The 24,375-nt window shown below is 42.2% G+C and overlaps 3 protein-coding genes across 4 annotated transcripts; 2 read left to right on the plus strand and 1 right to left on the minus strand.

The window, feature by feature from the left end:
- Positions 1-1,120: 1,120 nt before the first annotated feature.
- On the minus strand, positions 1,121-5,049 carry LOC121797122 (aldehyde dehydrogenase family 7 member B4-like). 2 transcript variants are annotated; one of them, XM_042195851.1, is made up of 15 exons: positions 4,892-5,049; positions 4,591-4,742; positions 4,136-4,222; positions 3,892-4,023; positions 3,651-3,723; positions 3,436-3,458; positions 3,276-3,339; positions 3,130-3,175; positions 2,830-3,010; positions 2,561-2,737; positions 2,309-2,473; positions 2,011-2,151; positions 1,830-1,927; positions 1,594-1,743; positions 1,121-1,432 (listed from the first exon to the last, which is right to left on the minus strand). In XM_042195851.1, exons 2-15 carry the CDS (start codon positions 4,723-4,725, stop codon positions 1,378-1,380), a joined length of 1,527 nt encoding a protein of 508 aa, XP_042051785.1. In that variant the 5' UTR covers positions 4,726-4,742; positions 4,892-5,049; the 3' UTR covers positions 1,121-1,377. The 2 variants fall into 2 exon arrangements, with proteins under 2 accessions (XP_042051785.1, XP_042051784.1); XM_042195850.1 differs by having other exon boundaries at positions 4,827-5,039.
- Positions 5,050-6,518: 1,469 nt separating this feature from the next.
- Positions 6,519-7,313, plus strand: LOC121795215 (putative late blight resistance protein homolog R1A-3). The gene has a single exon (XM_042193694.1). It carries the CDS (start codon positions 6,519-6,521, stop codon positions 7,311-7,313), a length of 795 nt encoding a protein of 264 aa, XP_042049628.1.
- On the plus strand, positions 6,746-19,313 carry LOC121794159 (late blight resistance protein R1-A-like). The gene is made up of 2 exons (XM_042192202.1): positions 6,746-6,861; positions 16,383-19,313. The coding sequence occupies exon 2, from the start codon at positions 16,407-16,409 to the stop codon at positions 19,185-19,187; it is 2,781 nt and encodes a 926-aa protein (XP_042048136.1). The 5' UTR covers positions 6,746-6,861; positions 16,383-16,406; the 3' UTR covers positions 19,188-19,313.
- Positions 19,314-24,375: the final 5,062 nt, after the last annotated feature.

The raw sequence follows: 24,375 nt of genomic DNA on the forward strand, positions 1-24,375 counted from the left end.
GGTAGAGGCTTAAGCAATCCATCCATGTCCATTGGACCATTGGTGTGTAATGTGTATAGATGATATATGACCTTGACTGTCAGCTTGAATTGGCTTATAGGAGTATATAATAAGGTCAAATTGGGGCTAACTCCCAACTTACAATCAATCATGAATTTTTTAATTTCTTTACAACAAACATCAATCATATTTTACCTATTTGTAACCACCCATCCCAATAATTGCTATTGTGCTTCTTTTCCTCGAGCCCCTTCCACTTTTGAATACACCTTGCTTTTCTATTTTAGACTATGAACTAATAATGCCAATAACTGTTGATGGTGGTGGGTGCAAGTGCAAGAGAGTCGCCTCGTCCAGATTTATCGAGGTCTGATTTTTATGATAACACGAACTCAAATTTATATTGGGACTTAACGAAATTTATCTGATAGTCATTTTATATATATAAAATTGAACTTATATATTTTAACTCGAACTTATATATGGATTGACTTCATTCGAGTGATTCTAGAACTTAAACTCTATGGTACCCACTACCCACATATAAAGAGCTTAGTTGATTGAATCAAGCTCCATTAGGACTTCAATATTTGTTATATTTTTTGTCCAAAATTTAAAATTCATCATTTTTATTTCAATCTTTTGATGAGAAAAAAATTGCCTCTCTCTTTGCCACGACATCACCTAAAAGGACAGATTTGTCATTTTACCAACACCTTTTTGTTAGTATAAATTGAGTGGCTAGGTGTTGAATAGTGGTTATGGTGACTATTTATTTTTTAAAGAAAATTCAAACTATAATAGTAGTAGTATATAAATATTAAAGCATCAAAATGTAAATTAGGTAACGATACTGACTAATACGTGCCATTAGTATAATCTCCTTTATTCTTCCTAAACATATAATTTTAAATTTAATCTTTTGACAAACTAAGTAATCACTCAACTCACAAACGAGAGCAAAATGACAAAAATAATGAGCCAATTTATGCAAAAGAGGTTAATTTAACAACTAATAAAAACCAATCATAGATGTCACTTTTCTATGGTATTGTAATATTTTTATTCAATTACAGTAGATTTGGTGAACAACAAAAGGATGCAATAGAGAATGCAGGAGTTATTATTTCAAACCCTTCAATATGATATGCAGATTAAATTTCAAGTCTATCAGTTCATATACAACAGTAAGTTGAAAACTATGCTTTATTTCATAAATAGTTGAAAACATTCTAGACACAGAGAGAGAGCCATAGAATAGCTCCTTAGCTAGAAGTCTTCTCTGATCATTCAGATTCTTGCCATAGTTTCAGGCACGGAACCAGCATTTCGACAACAAAGCATACCGGCTGAATCGAGCTCGGTCGTTGTTGTTCACTACCCGAAGTTGATTCCTTGAGCCAGAGGCAGCTCACTTCCGTAGTTGATGGTGCTGCATATATACAAAGCAATATGAACATAGTCAGGACTCAGAAACGAAATCTGAAGGATCAAACGAGCTTTGGACCGTGCTGCAGGATTCTCGATAGGAATTTTGGCATGAGATGACAATACAAAGATAACTATTTCAAAACAACATAATCCGATTTTTACCAAGTTGAGCGCCTCATGTATTGTTTCCAAGAATCGCTTCCAGCTTCACGTCCGCCTCCAGTTGCTTTCTCACCACCAAAAGCACCGCCAATTTCAGCGCCGTTTGTTGGGATGTTTACATTTACAATACCACAGTCACTTCCTTGGGGACTGTATCAAGATATGAGTTCAGTCAATATCTCGAAAAAGTCGTGATTTTACCAGAGAACAGAGAGGAAGAGTGTCTCATCACTCACCCGATCCATTTGAATATAATTTCAGGTCTGCGAGTGAAGATGGAACTACTTAGACCTTGAGGCACGGAATTGTTTATTTCGATTGCTTCCTTCAGAGTCTGCCAAAAAAATTTAGTCGCTTGAAACCATCCATTACACGAAGCGAACTGGAGATATTCGGACAGCTGAAAAGTAGGCATACCTGAAACTTCATCACATGGAGAACAGGAGCAAACAACTCTTCCTTAACAACCTCAGCACACGAAGAAATTTCAACTATCGTAGGCTGCACGAAATTTCCTTCAGACTCTACCACACCGCCACCACAGATAATCTTTCCTCCCTGCATTTCAACATGATAACACATGTCAAAAACAACTGTTGACAATTAGAATTTATTAATCTCGAATTCAGAATTTAAATGATTTTATTAGGGCGAATGCACCGGAGTGTGCCTCTTAAATGAGTAGGACCACAACTGAGAAAGGTTCAGCACGAACCTGAGATTTGATTTTCTCGATTCCCTTCACAAAATTTTCCCTCGAAACAGGAGTGTGCAGCGGCCCAAGTAAGGTACCTTTCTCTAATGGACTTCCGACTTTGACTTGCTTGTAGACATCACATAACCGGTCAAGTACTTTCTCATAAACACTCTCGTGAAGAAGCTGCTTTTTCAGAATGAGGAAAACAAGTTATGCATGAAACGTCGACTATCTCTTCCGCAGAGAAGACTGCCAAATTTTTTAACATACCAATCTACGGCAAGTTGTGCATCGCTGACCAGCAGTACCAACAGCAGCGAACAGAACAGAGCGAACAGCAAGTTCAATGTCGGCATCATCCATGACTATTATGGCATTATTGCCACTTAGTTCGAGCAGGCACTTGCCGTACCTTTGATTCACAGTCTGTTGAACCATTAGACCCACCTAGAGATATCACCATTCAAACTCTTACGACTTCGGAAAATGGAAATATTCTAGACTCGGTTTGGGTTAGCAGTGAGCATGTAAACTAGTACCTTTGAACTCCCGGTGAACGAAACTAGGGGAACACGTGGATCTTTTGCTATAGCTTGGCCAATTTCAGCACCGCCACAGAATGCTGTGAAGATTGCTCCAGGTAAATTGTTTTTCTCGAATACTCCAGCGATTATCTTCGTCATAGCTATGGTAATGAGAGGTGTGGTTGGAGCACCTTTCCTGAAAATTGTTATACAATCATCGAAATTCATAAATGCAAAACTACTGATAATTATGGTTGTCACTAACACAAATAAATTGCAACATCCGTTATAGACTTGTATCAGAGAGCGACTCACCACACAACAGAATTTCCACAAACTAGAGCTATGCACGCATTCCATCCTACAATTACACAACAAAAGATAACATGGAAAAAGATTTTAAGCTTCGGCTATCCTAACGCATAGTACCGAAACTCAAAATTCTTGCTCAAAATACTCACCAAGAACAGCACAAGGGAAGTTGAAGGCTGTAATAACACCAACTATCCCTAAGGGATTCCACATCTGTTTGTCGGAGATAGGATGCATATATCAGATATAAGGATGGATTACCATAAACATAAACCATAAGCTACCAAGAAAATTATAGCTCTTGCTTACCTCCAACATCATGTGATTAGGTCCTGTTAAGATGGCAACAGGTTGAAAACAGTAAAGAAATTAGTCATTTTTCAATTACATAAGCGTATAAGCATATCTACATGATTCACTACAATACTTGAAAGACCAAAATATATGATATCTATAGTTCACCGAGACATAACATCAATTATATGTGATGAAAACTCAGAGGATCGCAATGTTGTCAAGCTTACGTTCAGAAGGAATAACGGATCCATTCAGCTGACGGCTTAATCCCACAGCAAAATCACACATATCAATTATTTCCTGCATTAATATTTCCCCGAAAAAAAAGAGAATAAGCTGAACTTTATCTTAATATTTCATCGAAGTTAACAGAAAGCAAGATCCCATCAATGCATATGACACGAATAAGAATATAGTATACAAGTTAACCACACAAGTACATTTCACTTCCCAAATTTAAACACAAACCTGAACCTCCCCGATTCCTTCAGCAAGTATTTTTCCCATTTCAAGGGATACAAGCCGGCCGAGGTGATGGAGTTTGGTTCTCAGCGCATCACCAATTTGCCTTACGATTTCACCTCTCTTCGGTGCTGGAATCTGAAACAAGACGAGACATCATATCACATATAATAATCCTCTACCCATTTCTAAGCTTACTAAATACATCGAAAAATCTTTTGCATCATAATGAAAGAAATCAAAACAGAACCTGCATCCATATCTTTGTAGCATCAGCACATGCCTCCATTCCTTCCTCATAGTCTTGAATGGATGCTTCAGAAACTTCAGCAATCGGCTAAAACCAAGAAACGGTTCACACTCGATTAGAAATCATTCCATCACATCACACCACATGATGAAAGTGTATTCTAAATTTGTAGTAAAAGAGTCTCAAAATCTTGCAACTTAGCAAAAAGTAGCATAAATCTCAATAAAATGAACAATTGATTGAGTTTAGAAAAGAATCACAGTCCAAATTAAGATCATATAAGTTCATGTAGTGGTGCATTTCCCCCAATTCTAATTCAATCGATCAATTTGGTGCAAAACATGATCCGTCAGTTCTGATCAGCCAATCACCAAAACACTAACTTCAACACTTCCAAAACTTCTCAAAACAAACAAAAAACATCGAAATTCAAAAATAGAATCAGCTCAAAACACCTTATTATCAGCAGGATTCACAGAAGAAACCACGGGCCCGTTCCCTTGCCAACCCCCATTGACATAACAGCCCGAATTCCGCGGCCCGAGCCCGATTTCCTTCAGGAACTCGTATTCCCTCTTCGCGAAGCTCATTTCTGCAAAACTCGAAACTACACAGACAAATCCTCAAAAAATTGGGGGGAAAATAGAGTGCTAAAAAAAGGGGCATTCGCGACGCATAGAGGTGGTTGTACCGTAAGCAGGAGAAGTAGTACTCAATTCAGACATTGAGCGAGAGAAAAATGGAGCATGAACTTACAGTGGGATATGGATTTGTACGGTATAAGATGAGGAAGAAGAGGCGTGCCCGCTTAGAAGTCTACGTGGCTGGGTGATGGAAGCAAATTTGTGAATGCAAAATCCAAACCTTTTATTCCATTTAACCAACGATCATTTGAGTTTATCTCTCTTGTTTTAACTTTCTCGGATTATGCTCCCCTTTTCATGAAAAAATTACAGAGAAATTTTGATATGCGTATATTTTTTTGAACGTCAAGATTGGATTTTTAGTGAATTTTTGGAATTTCTTATAATTGAGCTAAAAGAAAATGCTAATTTATGAATAAATATGAAAAATCGTGTAGTTCAGTTTTTCTGTGTGATAAATAATTTCTATAAAAAGTGACAAAAAAGTAGAAAATTGACTATATTGTTTGGCTGGTTGGTGTATGTACTTTCAACCTTTCATTTTCGACATATGTTAGGCTTTGATAGCAAAAGGAGGTTGGGTTGGACTATGCTCCACGTGCACAAAAAATAAATAGTACTCTAATTTATTTAAGAATGATAAAGAGATGGGGTATTTTCTTTTCATTTTTCTTGTTTATTAAAAAATAGTGGTTGGCGTAAACTAGTCATATTTGTTGTGCTCTATGACAGGAGCTACTATTAGTAAGTATTGGTGGATAGTGATTTCAATGGGATGAAATATGACAGCGAATTAATACTTTGTTATTAATTAGTAGAATGCAGTTTCAATTAATAGCCTCATTGGCAAATATACTAGTTTTCCCTTTATCCCATTATAAGTTTATTTTATTTTGGTTCAAGTTCATCCAAATATACTAGTGTTTCCTTTATCCCATTATAATTTAGTTATATTCTATTCTATTCTATTCTATTCTATATAAATAGTACGGATTTGTAATTGTCATGACTCATGTGATGGGATGTCTAAAAGAAATGTTTTGATTTTTCAAGTAAAAATATAACCGAAACAAAATTCAATTTCCTAATCCTATTCCCCAAATTTGTAGCCCTAAATCATCAAATTCATCGTCATGATTTGCAGGTTAAAAATTCAAGAACCTTTTTTTACTCTTCAACTCATCCAGTCAACGAATCGAAAGCTGATGCAGATTTGAAGATGAACAAATGGTAGTACAGTAGTTTCAATTTGTCATTCAGTTAAATTCGACGAACTAATTTTATGTTTATATAATTAAATTTGCAATTTTATATATTGACTGATCTTGGAGAAGCCTGTGTAGTCATTTGTTTATCTTCCATTTAATTGAGCACTTCATTTCTGAGGGGAGATTAAATGATAGAGGTAAGAAGGTGTCAAAGTTCCAAGATGCCTCATTTAATTAATTCTACAACTTCCCCCCTTTTGACAATTCAGAATCACCATCTCATTTTCATTCAACTTCTGCTATAGACTGATAACACAAGATTCATAATCATGGCAGCTTATGCAGCTTTGGTTTCTCTTATGCATATCATAGATACCCTTCAAAAACATCCATCCCCTCCCATTTCTATCCACCCTAAACAGGCAGTCCCACTCACCGAAAAGGTCACTTTCCTTGAAAATTTTCTCGAAATCTATAATCCCCATCTTGACTACAGCAAAGAAGCCGATCCATTGGAGATTCGCATTGCAGATGAAGCTTATGCAGCGAAGACATAATCAATCACATATCGTGGATCAGATCAAAACTGATGGAGGAAAGACCAGCCCCGACTCCTTGTACGAAGCTCTAGAGAAGGTGATCGGAGATATGGATCTGATCGAGAAAGAATCCATGGAAATCAAACAGACTTTGGGCGTCCAACATCAGCTGCACACCAAGTCAACGCCTTCACCTTCCTTAAAGTCTTTTCCCACTGCAAAGAATCAGAGTAGCATGGTGGGTGCTGATGATCTCTTGCTTGAAATGAAGGATAAGCTCACTTCTGATCGTCGTGATCTACAGATCATTCCGATTGTAGGAATGGGCGGATCTGGTAAGACCACTCTTTCTCTGAACATTTATCAAGATCGTCTTATTGAAGAGCATTTTGATAAATGTGCTTGGGCTACCATTTCTCAAGAGTATAGCATTCAAGAAATACACATTATTCATCACTTAAATCTAAATGTTAGTCAAAATTTGGGTGTGGCTGCCTTAGGGGAAATCTTGTATAAACACCTATGTGGAATAAGATACTTGATTGTACTTGATGATATGTGGAGTATCGGGGCGTGGGATGGGATTAGGAGGTTTTTACCGGATAACAAAAATGGTAGCAGAATAGTGGTGACAACTAGGCTATCAAACTTGGGTTCTGATTTATCCAGCTCTAAGAACCTTGAGATGAGTCTTAACAATGAGGTTGATAGTTGGGAGCTTCTCTCCAACTCTGTGTTTGGAGAGAAAGGTTCCCACCTGAGTTGGTGGAAATTGGAAAGAGAATAGGAAAAGGTTGCAAAGTACTTCCATTGTCGATTGTTGTGATTGGAGGACTTTTGGCCTAATCCAATCATACAAGAGAGTTTTGGGAGTCCATAGAGGAAAACTTGAGTTCAATAGTGAATTCAAAGGATGATGAACAGTGTTATAGAATATTACACATGAGCTATAAGCAATTGCCGGTTCATTTAAAACCATGCTTTCTCTATCTTGGAGTTTTTAATGAAGATCAGGCGATTCATAGATCAGTGCTCGTTAGACTATGGGTTGCTGAAGGATTTCTAAAACCGATAATTGGGAAAAGCTGGGAAGAGATAGGCAAAGTGTGTTTGAAGGAGCTCGTTGATAGAAATCTTGTTTTGATTCATGAGATTGGGATTAGTGGGGAGATACAAAGTTGCAAGATTCATGATTCGTTGAGGGATTTGTGTTTGAAAGAAGCTGAAAAGGAAAGGTTTTACCATATCTTAAGAAATTATCTTCTACACATAAATAGCAAACATCAGATTGTTCTTACAACGGAGGGTCGTTAATAAGTAAAGTCATAAGATCTTTGCCACATGCTCGTTTCATAACATGTGATTATCAAGAGGGGGGTGGAGAGGTTCAACTGCCTCACGGTCTTAGATTGTTGAGGACATTCAAAGCACATGCTTCATATTTCCTAGAGAATGTTCGAACTGGTGAACTCACGGAACCTTGCTGTGAGAGTTAATGACAAGTCCAAATTCACTTCTTTGGTTGATCTACTTTGGAATCTACAAACATTAATTATTTATTGTTTGGATGTTCTTACTGTACCGGCTGAAATTTGGAAATTGCATCAACTTCGACATCTCGAGTCTCAGGAGAAAGGATTAATTCTCCCAGATCCTCCTAGTGGCGATAATGACATTGTTATCATGAAGAATTTGCAGACACTCAAACGAGTCCAGAATTTGATTTTGAATGAGGTGGTTAAAAGAATTCCCAATGTGAAGAAATTGCATGTAAGATACAATGTGAAACAAATGGAGGGTGAAAAATGTCTCAGCTATCTTCAGTGTTTGAGTAAATTAGAAAACTTTCATTGTTCCACCTATAACGAATGTGATGAGTATTGGCAGATGATTAGGTTCCCACACTCCTTGAAGATGTTGCATGTTTATCCTTCTTCTGAATTGGAATTGGAAGAAATAATGCCAAAAATAGGTTCATTGCCCAATCTTGAGAAATTTGGTTTCTTCAAAACTGGCAGGTGGGAAACAATTGAAGGCCAGTTCGAAAGTCTCAAGTGTCTCAAATTAGCGTGGTGTCAGAATTTAGAAGATTGGATTGTGTCAGACAAAACACACTTTCCAGTTCTCCAAAAGCTTTGTCTAACTTCTGTGGATCAATTAAAAGAGATCCCATCAATTGTTGGAGATATAGACACAATGAAGTCAATTTTTTTGCTACACTGCAGTGAATCAGCGGTGGTGTCAGCTAAAAATATTGCAGATGATCAGGAAGATTTTAATGGGGATCTTCATGTTAGAGTTGAGGTGAAGAGGGGCCAAGATAAACTGTTGAGCTTGGCAAGTTCCAACTTTGAAGTAGGAGTATTAGACTTGTCTCGTGGTTTTGAAGAATTGTTGAAGAGATCGGAAGATCGCTGCATTGACGAAGTAATATCAAGCGTGATAAGTATGATCGATGAAACAATTATTCAATAGCTAAGAAAGCCCCAGCCTTGGCGCAGAAAGTGTTAAGCATGGCAAGTAGCATCGAAACAAGCTGGGCATTTATACGGAGAAGAGTCTCTTGTATGTTGATATTTATGTCTATCACATGAGTGTATAGACTTCTCTGTTTTTATTGTAGATTCAGTTTGTATTGTTTGTGTCAGTATAAGTTGGTCTCATGAAGTAGAAGTTTGCATGTAGCGTAGCGTATGCCAAGGATTTATGGTTTTGTTTGGATCTTAGATTTTATTGGCAACGATGTGTCTTCTCTGCTAGACTTTGGGTATTGTAAATGGACTTTGATGAATCCGTGAATTTCTGATGTTAGTAAATGCTGGTAGAGAATAAAGACTACGACAAAGAATTTACGTGGTTCGATTTACTGAAGTAAATCTACGTCCACGGGAAGAAGGGAGGGCAAGATTGTATTGCTTGATCTGGGATTACAGCTTACAACACAGACTTGCTATATGATATTTTATCTCTAGAGAGCTTAACCCCCGTCTATCAGATCTAAGTTCTATTTATATATTGAACTAAGATCGTGGCTTGCATCACCACCCTAAGTCGTGGATGTCGTGTAGGTCATGGCCTAAGATCGTGGATGTAGCGTAGGTCATGGCCTACGATCGTGGCCTGAGTTGACACCACGTGGTAGTGGGTGTGTTGGAAGTTGTGGAAATCCTGTATGGGTCCACTAACTCCTTGTTCGGTCGAATACTGAGACCGAACTGCTTTGGTTGCCGATCTGAGAGTAGAGCTTGATGCCGACCTGAGAGCAGAGCTTGATTGGTTGGCTTTTACCGAGCTGTAGGCTGAGGCCGAACTCTTTGGTAATGCCGAACTCATACTCTTCCTTGGGCTTTGGGCTGATGGGCCGTCATTGCTGTTGGGCTTGTTTAGTACGCACCCCATCACTACCCCCCCCGAAGGGCGAAGTGAATCACTTCGGCGAAGTGAGTCACTTCGGCATTCTGGATAAAGGCAAGGGGGAGGCTGATGTCAGGGGACGTGCCTTGCACGTGACTTGCTGAATAAGGCTATCCGAAAGTCCTCCGAGCTTGTGGAGCCGGAGAGGCAGAGAGCCCCTCGCTCGGCGTCTGAAGCCGAGAAGAATCCGAAGAGGCAAAAAACCTCTTCTTCGGATCCGAAAGAGCCGGAGCCGTGTTCGGCTAAAGGGAAGGGGAAATTTCATGAGTCCCCAAGAGTGCCGGGGAAAGACCTGGTCATCTCCGAGGTGGTTGCAGACATCCCGGAACACGTCCCTGAGCCTTTTCAATGGCCGACGAATTTTGTGGAGGTAAGCTTTCTGACTTGGCTTCTTTTCCACATTTTTTGATGGCCATTCTGTTGAGTTTTTTCCTTGTTCATCTTCAGAGAGCCAAGCTCGTCTCCGTGGAGCTCTCCAAAGCATCCCACGACTACGAGGAGATGCAGAAGAAGTTGCATCTTGCTCGTAGTCTGGCCGAACAGGCTGAGGCCAAATTTGAGAGGGCCCGAGCTGCTAGGATCTCGGCTCAGGATGAAGCCCGGTCAGCCAAAAACCAGCTCATCATCCTGCAAGAGCAGACGAAGCACCGGGAGGCTCAGAAGGAGGCTGCCGCCGTGGCTGCCCAGGGGGAGGCTCTCCGTGTTTACACGGAGAAACTCTTTTTGAGCGGCCAGTTCTCGGCCTTTGTCGGTAGTCTGGTAAGGCTAATTACCGATAAGGGCGAGCAGGGGGCCGACGTCGTGCTGCCTCTGTACAGCCGAGAGATAGCAGCTCGGCTTCAGAATCTGCCGCTCCTTGAGGAGCTCGCTTCATCCTCGGTCCTGCTTTCTGCTGACCGAGTCCGGAGTTGTCGAGCTGATCGGGACGAGAACCTGGAGGCTATCTTTGCCTCCGTGGGACCCGTTTCACCCGCTTCGACTTACAACGGAGAGGGTGAGGCCGAGCCGCTGGAGCAGGAGGCCGAAGTCGAGCGGGCCGGGCATCCGGAGAAGGAAGCCGATCAGGAGGCGGAGGCGAGGCCGGCAGGATGCGAGGCCGAGGCTGAGGTAGCTCAGGAGAAAGAAGCTGAACCAGACCGAGGAGCCGGAGACGAAGCTGGCGGAGTATGATTTCGTCTCCCTTCTCTTAGTCTAGTTTCTTCCTTGTAAAATGGCCTTGAAGCCCTCCTAGTGTAAAAAATTTTCCTTGTGAATGAAAAATTCTCTACACTTGTCTTCGTATAGCTTTTCGTACTCGCCTTTATTCCTGTTGTATTTTACTATCTGCTCGGTACAGCTGCCGAACTAATATAGCTGCTTTGTACTCAAGGAGATGGAGATACTTCACTGGAAACTGCTGTACTCTTCGGCTTTAGACGAAGCTGAGAAAAGAGCTATAGCCGATCAGACGAAGAATGACGAGCTTCTGGCTCGTTCAATGAAGCTGGAGGCCGATAATAAGGACTTAGAGTCCGAAAAGAAGGATCTGGAGGCCGAGCTGAACACTGCCGTCGCTGAGAGGACTGCGTATGAGGATTTCATCTGCAGGCGTGGGGGAATGACCATCTCTGAAGTTCAGGAACGAGTTGACGAACTGTGGGAGGAATATCATGTACTCCGGAGGAACAATGCGCTGGAGAGCTCGGCTTGCCAACAAGTCGTGAAATCATTGCGGCGCTGGGCTTCTCGGTACGACATCATTCTTTCCCGGCGTCCCTCAATCGAGAGATTCCTTAGGCATTTCCCGTCAACAGATGGTCACACTCCAGCTCAAACCCCTGATTCACTTGCTCAAAACCTTACTCCAAGTCAGCAACGAACTCAGGAACAGCCGGAAACGTCAAGACAAGGACGGACTGAAGTTCGTAGAGGAGCTGTGATTATGAGTGAGCAAGATCAACAAATGCTTCGTGAAGAGACTCTTCGCCGCCGAGGTGCTAGAGCTTCCCGGGCTCAGGGAAGAGGTGGTAGGTCGATTAGAGCATCTCGTCGACCTGCTTATTCTTCAGCTGCCGAGAACGCCCGAACTCGGCTTCACGAGGATTTTGTGAATAGGTGGCTCAACTTTAGCAACCCCGGACAGTAGAATAGTCCTTTGTAATAGCGTAACGCCATTTTGTAGGGTAGCGGAGTTGTATGCCGAACAAGATTTGAAAAATGAAATTTTGTTTTCGCTTCTAACACTGTGTATTTACAGCTTAGCGAAAAAATTTCATCGTACTTGTCCTCGGTCTTATGAAGTAAACTTCTTTGACCGGACTTGGTCCTTGGTCTTATGAAGTAAACTTCTTTGACCGGACTTGGTCCTTGGTCTGATGAAATAAACATCTTTGACCGGACTCGTCTTTGGTCTGATGAAATAAACATCTTTGACCGGACTCGTCTTTGGTCTGATGAAATAAACATCTTTGACCGGACTCGTCTTTGGTCTGATGAAATAAACATCTTTGACCGGACTCGTCTTTGGTCTGATGAAATAAACATCTTTGACCGGACTCGTCTTTGGTCTGATGAAATAAACATCTTTGACCGGACTCGTCTTTGGTCTGATGAAATAAACATCTTTGACCGGACTCGTCTTTGGTCTGATGAAATAAACATCTTTGACCGGACTAAGCTTGTGTCCTAATTTGGCGAGTTTTATCGCTCGGATCGGACTTTCCGTTGTCCTAATTTGGGGATCGGACTTTCCCTTGTCCTAATTCGGCGAGTTTTATCGCGTGGATCGGACTTTCCCTTGTCCTAATTCAGGCAAGTTTTATCGCGTGAATCGGACTTTTGTTGCAATTCGTTTCAGACGAAGTGCTTGATTCTTAAGCTGAATTGTGGTCTTGTATCCTCTTTAGAAGCTTGGACTTCACAATCGTTGGCTTATTGCAGTTCGTTTCAGACGAACTGCTTGTTTAAGCTGAATTGTGGTCTTGTATCCTCTTTAGAAGCTTTGACTCACAATCGTTGGCTTGTATATGTTCTAAGAAGGGGATCAGCCTTCGAAGAACAAGATACCTCAGTAACATTTGTAAGAGACGACACGCACAGAGACAGACAAAACACACAGACAAAACGCACAGAGACAAACAAAGACCAAGCAAACCAAAGAAAGCACATTGACCGAACAGGACTCAAGACTGACTGACCGGACTGTCTCTTACAAATGGAACTTTTTGAGGTTGGAAACGTACCATGTTCGGGGTACTTGTGCTCCTGACACGTGAGTCAATTTGTAAGACCCTTTGCCGAGGACTTCTGACGCCCGATATGGACCTTCCCATGTGGGTTCGAGTTCGCCCAGCTTTTCTGCTCGGCTTACTTCGTTGTTTCTCAAGACGAGATCTCCCACTTGAAATTGCAGCTTTTTCACCCTTTGGTTATAATACCGGGCTACTTGCTCCTTGTACTTGGCTGCTTTTATGCATGCCAATTCTCTTCTTTCTTCGGCAAGATCTAGCTCGGCTCTCAGTCCGTCGTCATTCATTCCTGCTGAGAAATTTAGAGTTCGGGGACTGGGTATGCCGATCTCCACCGGAATCACGGCTTCAGTGCCGTACACAAGACTGTACGGAGTTTCACCGTTGGAGGTTGTGGGTGTAGTTCGGTAGGACCATAGGACTTGAGGGAGATTTTCTACCCATTGTCCTTTGGCTTGTTCTAACCGAGCTTTTAACCCTTTGCTCTATGACTTCAGAGACGATTTAGTCTTCCCGGCAGGGAGAGCGTCAATAGTTAGGATTACTCCATCATATTGCGGCTCGTTATCGTCTTCGGGATCCTGTTGCCTTTTCGGATCCTGAGGAGCGCAGTTCGCACCTCCCTGCTTTTTGTTCTTTTTCGGCTGCTTGCTTTGGTATTTTTTTAACGTCCCTGCTTTCACAAGGGCATCAATACCTGCAGCCAAATGTCGGCACTCCTCGGTATCGTGACCGTAGTCGTGATGGAAGGAGCAATATTGATCCTGAGGTCGGCGCGCGGCCGATTTCGTCATCCGCCTTGGCTTTTCGAACATATCGGAATGCAGTTCGAAAATTTCCGCTCTTGACTTGTTCAATGGTACGAACTGTGCGGGCGGCTTCTCAGGATTGAGACGTGGCCCCAATCGGTCTTGCACCGGAGTCCTTTGAATCCTTTCAAAAGGAGTTCGGCGAGGATGTCCCTGATCGCCAAAAGGAGTTCGGCGAGGATGTCCCTGATCGCTATGATCGGGCTTCCTCCTGTCTCCTCGGGATGAGCTGTCTAAAGACCGTTTGCGACGGTCTGCCTCATCGGCACGGGAGAATTGGTCCGCAATGTCCCACATCTCTTGAGCTGTTTGCGGACTGCATTCCACGAGCTTTCTGTAGAGAGCTCCGGGCAGGATTCCATTTTGGAATGCCGAAATGACAAGTAGATCGTTGAGATCATCTATTTGTAGGCATTCCTTGTGGAATCTCGTCATGAAGTCGCTGATCTTTTCGTCGCGACCTTGACGTATAGAAAGCAGCTGAGCCGAAGTGATCCGGGCTTCCGCTTTCTGAAAGAACCTCCTGTGGAAAGCATCCATTAGATCTCGGTAAGATCTAATGCTGCCTTGGGGGAGGCTATCGAACCACCTTCTCGCGTTCCCGATAAGCAGCTCGGGAAACAGCTTGCACATATGGACCTCATTGAGACCTTGATTCGCCATGTTATACTGATAGCGTCCCAGGAAGTCATGAGGATCCACTAACCCGTCATAAGTCATTGACGGTGTCCGGTAGTTCCGCGGCAAAGGAGTTCGGGTGATATCGTCCGAGAACGGAGTCTTTAATGCTCCGTACATGGCGAACCCGACATCTCTTCGGTACGGAGGAGATGGAGTTCTCCTGTGGTTCCGGTACCGAGGAGGAACAGGAACATGTCGGGGTTGAGGATTCTTTCTCCTGGAAGACACGTCACTACTGCGGTAGTGACTTTCATGTCTGGATGAGGAGGGAGAATCCGCCGTTGTCTTCTCCGGCTGTTGGCTCTTCTGCAGGAAGGTTAAGAACTCCTCCTGCTTCTCGGCCAAGAACAGCTTGACAGCTTCATTTAAATCAGGCTGCTGGGAAGACTCGGTGTGTGGACCTTTTGAGCGGCTTGTTCCTTCATCGTGAAAACTGGAAGTAGATGTCTCCCGAGGCTGTTTTCCGGACCTGTGGGCTGGACTAGCTTCCTCATGGTTTTCACGAACGGTATTACGGGTAGTATGTGATCTGGTATGCATTTTTTTTGGGGTGGAAAAAGGGTCAAAAATTCGCTTTATCACAAATTTGGTTCTCTGATTCCCACAGACGGCGCCAATGATGAATCCGCGAATTTCTGATGTTAGTAAATGCTGGTAGAGAATAAAGACTACGACAAAGAATTTACGTGGTTCGATTTACTGAAGTAAATCTACGTCCACGGGAAGAAGGGAGGGCAAGATTGTATTGCTTGATCTGGGATTACAGCTTACAACACAGACTTGCTATATGATATTTTATCTCTAGAGAGCTTAACCCCCGTCTATCAGATCTAAGTTCTATTTATATATTGAACTAAGATCGTGGCTTGCATCACCACCCTAAGTCGTGGATGTCGTGTAGGTCATGGCCTAAGATCGTGGATGTAGCGTAGGTCATGGCCTACGATCGTGGCCTGAGTTGACACCACGTGGTAGTGGGTGTGTTGGAAGTTGTGGAAATCCTGTATGGGTCCACTAACTCCTTGTTCGGTCGAATACTGAGACCGAACTGCTTTGGTTGCCGATCTGAGAGTAGAGCTTGATGCCGACCTGAGAGCAGAGCTTGATTGGTTGGCTTTTACCGAGCTGTAGGCTGAGGCCGAACTCTTTGGTAATGCCGAACTCATACTCTTCCTTGGGCTTTGGGCTGATGGGCCGTCATTGCTGTTGGGCTTGTTTAGTACGCACCCCATCAGACTTCATCTTTCCTTTGCTGAAAAATACTAAATCCAACAGTGGGTATGTATTTGTGTTATGTGGAGTGATGCGATTGATTTTGTATGACTTGTAGTGTCTTAACACACAGAAAATTATGCAGCTACTATGTCTAAATGGACTTCTAACTGCACATAGTCATAGGTTTTAAAATAATGTATTAATTCTATTTTTTAAAAGTTGAAGTAATTAAAATAATGTATGAATTTAAATTTCTAAAAGTTTGTAGTTAATATTTAAAAAAAAAACAATCAAAATCCAAATTGAAATTGGGACTGCATACCCGACCCGATTTGACAGAACTATGTGCAGCAGCCTGCAGGAAATCTCCACGAAGAAATTAGTACTATTAGTTAAAATGATAGTGGCAACATGGTGTTAAAGTTCCAAGATGATTCATTATTTAATTCTACAGCATCCCTTTTGAGAATTCAGAATCACTCTCTCATTTTCATTAATCTTCTCCTCTAGATTGATAACACAAGATTCAAAATCATGGCAGCTTATGGAGCTCTGGTTTCTGTTATGAATATCATAGATACCCTTCATCTTCACCCTCACCCTCCCATCTCTCTACACCCTAAACAGGCTGAGTCTCTCACTGAAAACGTCACTTTCCTCCAAGACTTTCTCGAAGTCTATAATCCCCGTCTTGACTACAGCAAAGAAGCTGATCCATTGGAGAGACGCATCGTGGATGCAGCTTATGCAGCTGAAGACATAATTGAATCCCATATCGTGGATCAGATCACAAGCGATGGAGGAAAGATCAGCCCCGACTCCTTGTACGAAGCTCTGGAGAAGGTGATCAGAGATATGGATCTGATAAAGAAAGACGCCAAGGAAATCGAACAGACTTTGGGTGTGCACACCACCAAGTCAATGCCTTCAGATTCCTCGAAATCGTCTCCTACTGCAAAGGAGAGTAGCATGGTGGGTGCTGAACATCTCATGCTTGAAATGAAGGACAAGCTCACTTCAGATCGACGTGATCTACAGATCATTCCCATTGTAGGAATGGGCGGCTCAGGTAAGACTACTCTTGCCATAAACATTTGCCAAGACCGTCTTATTAAGGAGCATTTTCATGTTTCTGCTTGGGCTGCCATATCTCAAGAGTATAACAATCAAGAAATGCTCATAGATATTCTTGGTCAGTTAAATAAAGTTGTTGGTCAAAATTTGGGTGTTGATGGCTTGGGAGAAATATTGTATAAACACTTGTTTGGTAGAAGATACTTGATTGTACTTGATGATATGTGGAGTATCGAGGCGTGGGATGGGATTAGGAGGTTTTTACCAGATAACAAAAATGGTAGCCGAATAGTGGTGACGACTAGGCTATCAAACTTGGCTTCTAATTTATCCAACTCTAAAAACCTTGAGATGAGTCTTTTGAATGAGGTTGATAGTTGGGATATGCTCTCAAAAACTGTGTTTGGAGAGGAAGGTTGTCCTCCAGAATTGGAGGAAATAGGGAAGAGAATAGGAAAAAGTTGCAAAGGACTTCCGTTGTCAATTGCTGTGATTGGAGGGCTTTTGGCCAAATCCAATCATACAAGAGAGTTTTGGGAGTCCATAGAGGAAAACTTGAGTTCAATAGTTAATTCAGAGGATGATGAATGGTGTTTAAGAATATTACATATGAGCTATAAGCAATTGCCAGTTTATTTGAAACCATGCTTTCTCTATTTGGGAGTTTTTAGTGAAGATAAGGTGATTCTTAGATCAACGCTCATTAAGCTATGGGTTGCTGAAGGATTTCTAAAGCCAAAAATTGGAAAAAGCTTGGAAGAGATAGCCAAAGTGTGTTTGAAGGAGCTTGTTGATAGAAATCTGGTTTTAGTTGATGAGATTGGGAGTAATGGGGAGATGAAATGTTGCAAGATTCATGATTTGTTGAGGGATTTGTGTTTGAAAGAAGCTGAAAAGGAAAGGTTTCATCGGGTCATAAGAGATGATCCTCCATCCAATAATAGTGAACGTATGGTTGTTTTTCCACGTAAAACTGCAACGCTGTTTACGAGTGAAGTCTTGGAATCTTTGTCACATGCTCGTTCCATAATATGTGATTTTTGCGACTACGGAAGTGAGGCTGTGGAAGTTATGTATGGTGAATACGAAGACAATGAAATTCGATTGCCCTACAATCTCAGATTGTTAAGGACATTCAAAGCAGTTGATAAACATCTTAGAAGTGGTGACTATTTCCTAGATAATTTGTTTGAATTGGTGAACTTACGATACCTTGCTGCTAGAGTTCGAACGACGCATGAATTCCCTACTACATTTGATCTGCTTTGGAATCTACACACATTGATTATTGATTCTGCTTATGAACTTATTGGACCAGTTGAAATATGGAAATTACATCAACTTCGACATCTCGAGTTTCCTGAAGGATTGATTCTTCCAGATCCTCCTAGTGGCGATAATGTCATTGTTATCATGAAGAATTTGCAGACACTCAAAGGAGTTGTTAGTTTGAGTTTGAATGAAGAGGTGGTTAAAAGAATTCCCAATACGAAGAAATTGTATCTAAGATACAACGTGAAACCAATGGAGGGAGAAAAATGTCTCAGCAATCTGATGTGTTTGAGTAAACTGGAAAACTTTTGCTGCTCAACTCGATATGGATGTGATGACTACTTGCAATGGATAATGTTCCCACACTCCTTGAAGAAGTTGTCTCTTTGTGCCTCTTCTAAACTGGAGTTGGAAGACATAATGCCAAAAATAGGTTTATTGCCTATTCTAGAGAAGTTAGTATTACAAAATGGTGTCTTCAAAACACGCAAGTGGGAAACAATTGAAGGCCAATTCTTGAGCCTTAAGTTTCTACGGTTGAAGGCTTGTCGGGATCTAGAAGATTGGATTGTGTCAAACAGCTCACACTTTCCACTTCTCCAAAATCTTTGTCTGACTAATGTAGATCAACTGAAGGAGATCCCATCAGAGATTGGAGAAATAGCAACAATGAAGTCAATTTCTTTGCGATATTGCAGTGAATCAGCGGTGGTGTCGGCTAAAGAAATCATAGAGGAACAAGAAAGTTTATATGGAGACCTACTAGACCTTCGTGTTCGAGTTGTGGTTAAGCATGAACAAGAAGAACTGACGAGGTTGGCAAGTGCCAACTTTGAAGTAGTAGAGATAGACATCTCACATATCCTCAAAAAATCAATGGAGTCACGGGGAAGCTCCAGCGATGATGTTGAAAATATGGTAGATACCTTGCAAGAGGAAGAGATAGTAGAGGAACAAGAGCATTTATAAGGGTATGTTGAGATTAATGCTTATCACAAGAGTGTATTTTTGGTTTTGTTTTGATCTTAGATTTTATTGGCAAAATGTTTCCTTTGGTGAGATACTAAATCCAATAGTGGGTATGTAATTGTGTTATGTATGGGGTGAGGGGATGGTTTTGTATGATTTGTAGTCTTACCTACCTGTCTTTTTGTCTTATCACTTAGTATTAAAATGTGACAAGCACCCAACCACGAAGAAGATTATGCAGCTACTATGTCTACCATTTGTAATATGCAGTCTGAAAGGAAGTTAATCAGTTCAACGACTAGGCTATGCAACTCGACATTGAGCCAGTTTGGGCGTTATGTTATACAGTTTACATATAGACCCATCAATCATCATATCACAACCAAGCCCAGCCCAGCCCAACCCAACCAAACCCAAATAACGTTTAGTTTAGGTTTTCATTATCATAATATGAAGCCAGGCCCAGGCCCATAATATTAATATCAGAGCATCTCCAATAGCGGCGAGCGCACAGCTAGCAGATTCTTGGCGCTCGCCGGTCCGCTCGCCGAACCATTGCAGCCGGCGAGCGCCAAATCGGCGAAAAAAACGGCGAGCGCACGCCGATTCCCGAGCGCTCGGCGATGCGCTGGCCGATCTCCTGGCCGCCATTGCAGGCTCCAGATTAACGAGCGGGATTTTTTTTAATTTTCCAAATACTATATATACGCGATTTGGAAGTCATTTTCATTTGCACCAACGCAAAATGGAGCACAACAACGAGCCTACTCCAGGGACGAGCGGGTCCAAACTCCGACGCTACCCGCGGGAGGTGGATGGGGTTCGATGCCCGGGTACTACTACCCTTGGCAGCAGATGATGCCTGGGGTGGCATCCGGGGGTGGTATGCCTGGATGGCAGGGGATGCCGGGGGGTCCGGCGATGCAGGGCTGGCCGGCGGTTCCGGGCGGGCAGGGGGGATCTAGGATGCAACCCCCTATGCCGATGATGCCAGGGTGGACACCCGGGATGCAGATGACGCCAGGGTACCTGGGGATGAAGGGGACGCCGGGGGGGACAACGTCTATCGCCCCAGTCTTGATTTTGCTACTGCTGTTTCGCACACATCGACCCCAGTGGAGACGCAGTTCACTGGGTTTGAGACCTTCTACTTAGAGGAGTTGGGACTAGATCTTGGGGATGCGGACACTCCCGTTCAAACGGGGGGGAGTAGGGCGGGGTCGGGGCGCGCCCAAGAAGAAGAAGGGGAAGAAGGTGGTCGGTGAGTCGTCGCAGCCAACTGGTGACGACAGCTCGACACAGAGGAAGTGGACGGACGCGGAGAACGTCGCGCTGTCCAAGGCGTGGGTGAGTGTTTGTGATGATCCCCTCACCTCGAACAATCAGAGGATCGTCAACTTGTGGGCTAAGATAGCAGCAGCCTACAAGGCATTTTGCCGGAGGAGAGGCCACGCAGCGGGGAGGAGTGCCGGAAGGGGTGTGACTGAATCCGGCAAGGGGTCTCCCGATTTTCGGGCTTGTACGCCAACGCCCTCCGAATGCAGTCCAGTGGCAAAACTGACGAGGAGTGCAGGAGGATGGCGGAGAAAGAGTTCCCCGTGCCCGGGCTTTACAAGGAGTTCACCTACTGGAACTGCTACCTGGTGCTAATGGACTCCGAGAAGTTTCGGGCAGGAGTCGATGCTGGCTGGCCGAAGAAGCAGTGCCTAAACTATACCAGTGATTATGCCGGCGGCAGTAGCGGCGGTTCCCACGACCTCCCCGAAGATGCTCAGGAGACCCTGTCCCCTCCCGCGTTTACTCACCGCACTCGCCCGTTTGGTCAAAGGCGGGCGCAACGGACTCGCCAGAGGTCCGAGGAGGTCCAGTCGCCATCCCCACTATTGGCAGCCCGACAGCCGACCTCGTCTTCTTGGCGCGTCAACAAACGCGGGCTCAGATGTACAAGGTCATATCTGACTGGAAGAATGCCATTGACCCCGAGGAGAAGAGTTTTTTTCACTCACTGCTCGTGAGTATGCGAGCCGATTTGACTGCCGGCGCGGCACAGGTGGGGGGCTCAGACTCGGGCTCAGATGCTGCAGATTTGGAGGTCCCGGATAGCGGCGACAACAGCGACGACGGCGAGGCGTGAGGCGGAAGCGGGGGTGGCTCATGCATGGAGTAGGAGTTTTTTTTTAAATTAATGTAATTCTTTTTTTATTAATGTACTTTTTTAATTAATGTACTTTTTAAAATTTGAATATTATTATTGATTTTTCCCGTATATGTGGAGTAAATTTAATTCCGTATTTTGTGTGATTGTTAATTATTTGTTTTTAACAATTTTGTTTATTGTGGTTGAGCTATGACTGGGCTATTGCTTGTCCAGTTGCTTGTCCTGATGATGTGGCAGGAGGAGTTTTAGTGCTGATGATACGGCAGGAGGAGTTTGTGGCTGGGCTATGACTGAGCTATTCTTATTGGAGATGCTCTCATAGCCCGGACCCGAAAGAATGGAGTGAGGTGTTTGACTCAACTTATTTTAACACAAGTATTGCCCGCAAGTGTACGGGGCTAATGTAGCAATTAGTAAGCAAGAGTATCGTATCCCACAGAGACAATTTTGTATCAACTTAACTACCATGAACAAAAATCAACTACTATCTAGACAATCGAAAAGAAGTTTGGTTTGTTCTAACAACTAATAAAAGCAAGTAGTAAACAAGTAACAATTAAGAACATGGAACACGGTGAGAAAAATGAGGTGAAAAGATAATATGGAGAAAATTGCAGAACTCAAGGATCCGATGCACAATTCCAAGCTCTTATCCAATCAATTCGCCTTACCTTTTGGTGTCTCTAGAGTTACTAAGTCAACCACAATTATAGATTAAACCCCCTCCCGAGGTGAGAAACCTGTAGATTAGATGCTAGAATTGAAGTCCCCTTCTAATCCTAAAACCTCTAACTCCCAAAAGCCCGATTAGGTCAATGACCTCACTCAAAACCTCAACTCTCCCGAGTTCTATTGTATTAAGGTGTGAATTATTCTTCTTTTCGGATTAATTATTTCATCTCCCGATTAATCTAATTAATCATACACAATCAAGTGGTGATCAAGCAATTGAGAGGAATAAACTCAAGAACAATCAAATAACTACAAGAGTAAGGCAAGAACAAAATCAATCGGATAAAAATTATGAAATTAGTGCATCATCACCAAGAATTCTACAACAAATGTTTAGCTACTCATGTTCATCATAAAAACCATGTTCAACACATTGGAATTCAACAAATACATGAATAAAAGATACTCCATCCGTCCCACATTTAGAGTCACTTTTAGTTATGGCTAGGGTTTTAAGGAAGAGTTGGTTGGTGTAATAAATAAAGTGAGATGGTAGAATGTGTAATAAATGAGGTGAGTTGGTGGAAGATGGGTCCCTTTTGACTTTTTGGATTTAAATGATGTTTTGGTTTATTTTAATATTGATAATGGCATTTTGATGTAATTTTGATGAAGAATGGGGTAAAATTGTATGTCCAAATATTGAAAATTCTAAAAGTGACTCTTAAACTGGGACGGACTTTTATGGCAAAAAGTGACTCTTAAACTGGGACGGAGGGAGTACTAAGTACTCCTGTGAGATCGATCTATAGACTGAAGCTTCAATCTTCCGATTGGACGTCTTCAATCTTCAATTCTCTCTCTCAAAGGTGTGTTTGGGGTGGTGTGTGAGTGTAGGAGGCGTTAGGTGTGGAATGATTTTCGTCCTCTGGAACCCTAGCCTTTTTCTTCTTTCTTTTCTTTTTCGTCAAAAATCGCGTTTCAGCTTGCAAACGCGTCAGAGCACAGTACCCGGTCGGGTGCAATTATTGCACTGTAAATTCACCCGGCTGGGTGTCCCTTTTAGACCCGTAACTGGACTTCTATTATGCCTGGCCGGGTGCTATTATTGCATTGTAAATTCACCCGGCCGGGTGTCCTTTTTCGTTCCTCCTCTGCCTCTGAGTGTAATGTGCCTCCTTTTCTCCTCTTTTTAGCTGTTTTTCCTAAAACACTCAACAAACACATAAAACTCCGAAAAGTAGAGTCATTGGCTGGATAAAGACGATTTCAAGTGATAAAGTCGGCATTTAGCACTTCAACATACCAATTACACCTATGAAAATATGAGTTTGTCAGTGTTTGGCAATAGCCAATAATGTTCAAGGAAGAAAAAATAGCTACCCAATTAATCTTATCTTCTACACCCTTTATTTCACTCATTTTATTCTAATGATAAATAAGTCATTTCTTTATTTGAAAAAATCAACTATTTTAATCTCCTCTATATTATTGACCATTCATATATTATATGTGTGTGTGTTAAGGTCCTTCGCAGCTTTTCAGTCCAATGTTCTTATCTTGAATTGGATGGTTGTGATAATTTGCATTATTTGACGAAAAAATTGCATTATTAGTTGGTGTGCATTATTCAACTGAAAATCTGCATTATTACACTATAATGGTGCATTATTAGTCGGTGTGCATTATTCAACTGAAAATCTGCATTATTAAATGACACGTGACATCAATCTAACCGTCGGATGACAAAATCGTGGGGCTGAGATTAAAAAGAACAATAGAACAAAAGATACAAAAAGAAAATGAATACATCCATATATATATATAGGGTAGTGATCTATGACAAGCACCCCTTAACCAAATAACTAGAGAACAAATCACAGCCACAAGATTAAGAAAATCAAGGGCTGGTATTAATACATGCAATTTTAGAATTTAAAGGAGAAATTAGTTCTCCCTCTCACAAATTTACTCCACAATAACGAAGTGGGGGTATAATGGTCATTGGCAGCTAAAATTAGGTTACGTCAAATTCAATTCTCAGCAGAAACATGGCTTTCTCTCAATCTCTGCAACTTCCATCGCTTGTTCGCTTACACAAATCTTCAACCCTAGTTCGATTCTCTTCCCTCCATTCATCTTACACGAAACGCTCTCTGATCCCCAAACCAGAGCTCTCTACAATAGAGACTTGGCTTTCGATGCTGCCTTTTCTTTCTCTCCCCAGGTACACCTCTGGCAATTATTATCTCAAATATACATATTTTTTCTTACTTAATTTAGTACTATAATTCAAAATGAGTGTGTGTTTTGTTTGGTTAGGGAATGGAGGAGCAGCTGGGAGTCACAATTGGACCA

The sequence above is a fragment of the Salvia splendens genome, chromosome 3 (genome assembly GCF_004379255.2).
Source record: "Salvia splendens isolate huo1 chromosome 3, SspV2, whole genome shotgun sequence".
NCBI classification, from domain to species: Eukaryota; Viridiplantae; Streptophyta; class Magnoliopsida; order Lamiales; family Lamiaceae; genus Salvia; species Salvia splendens.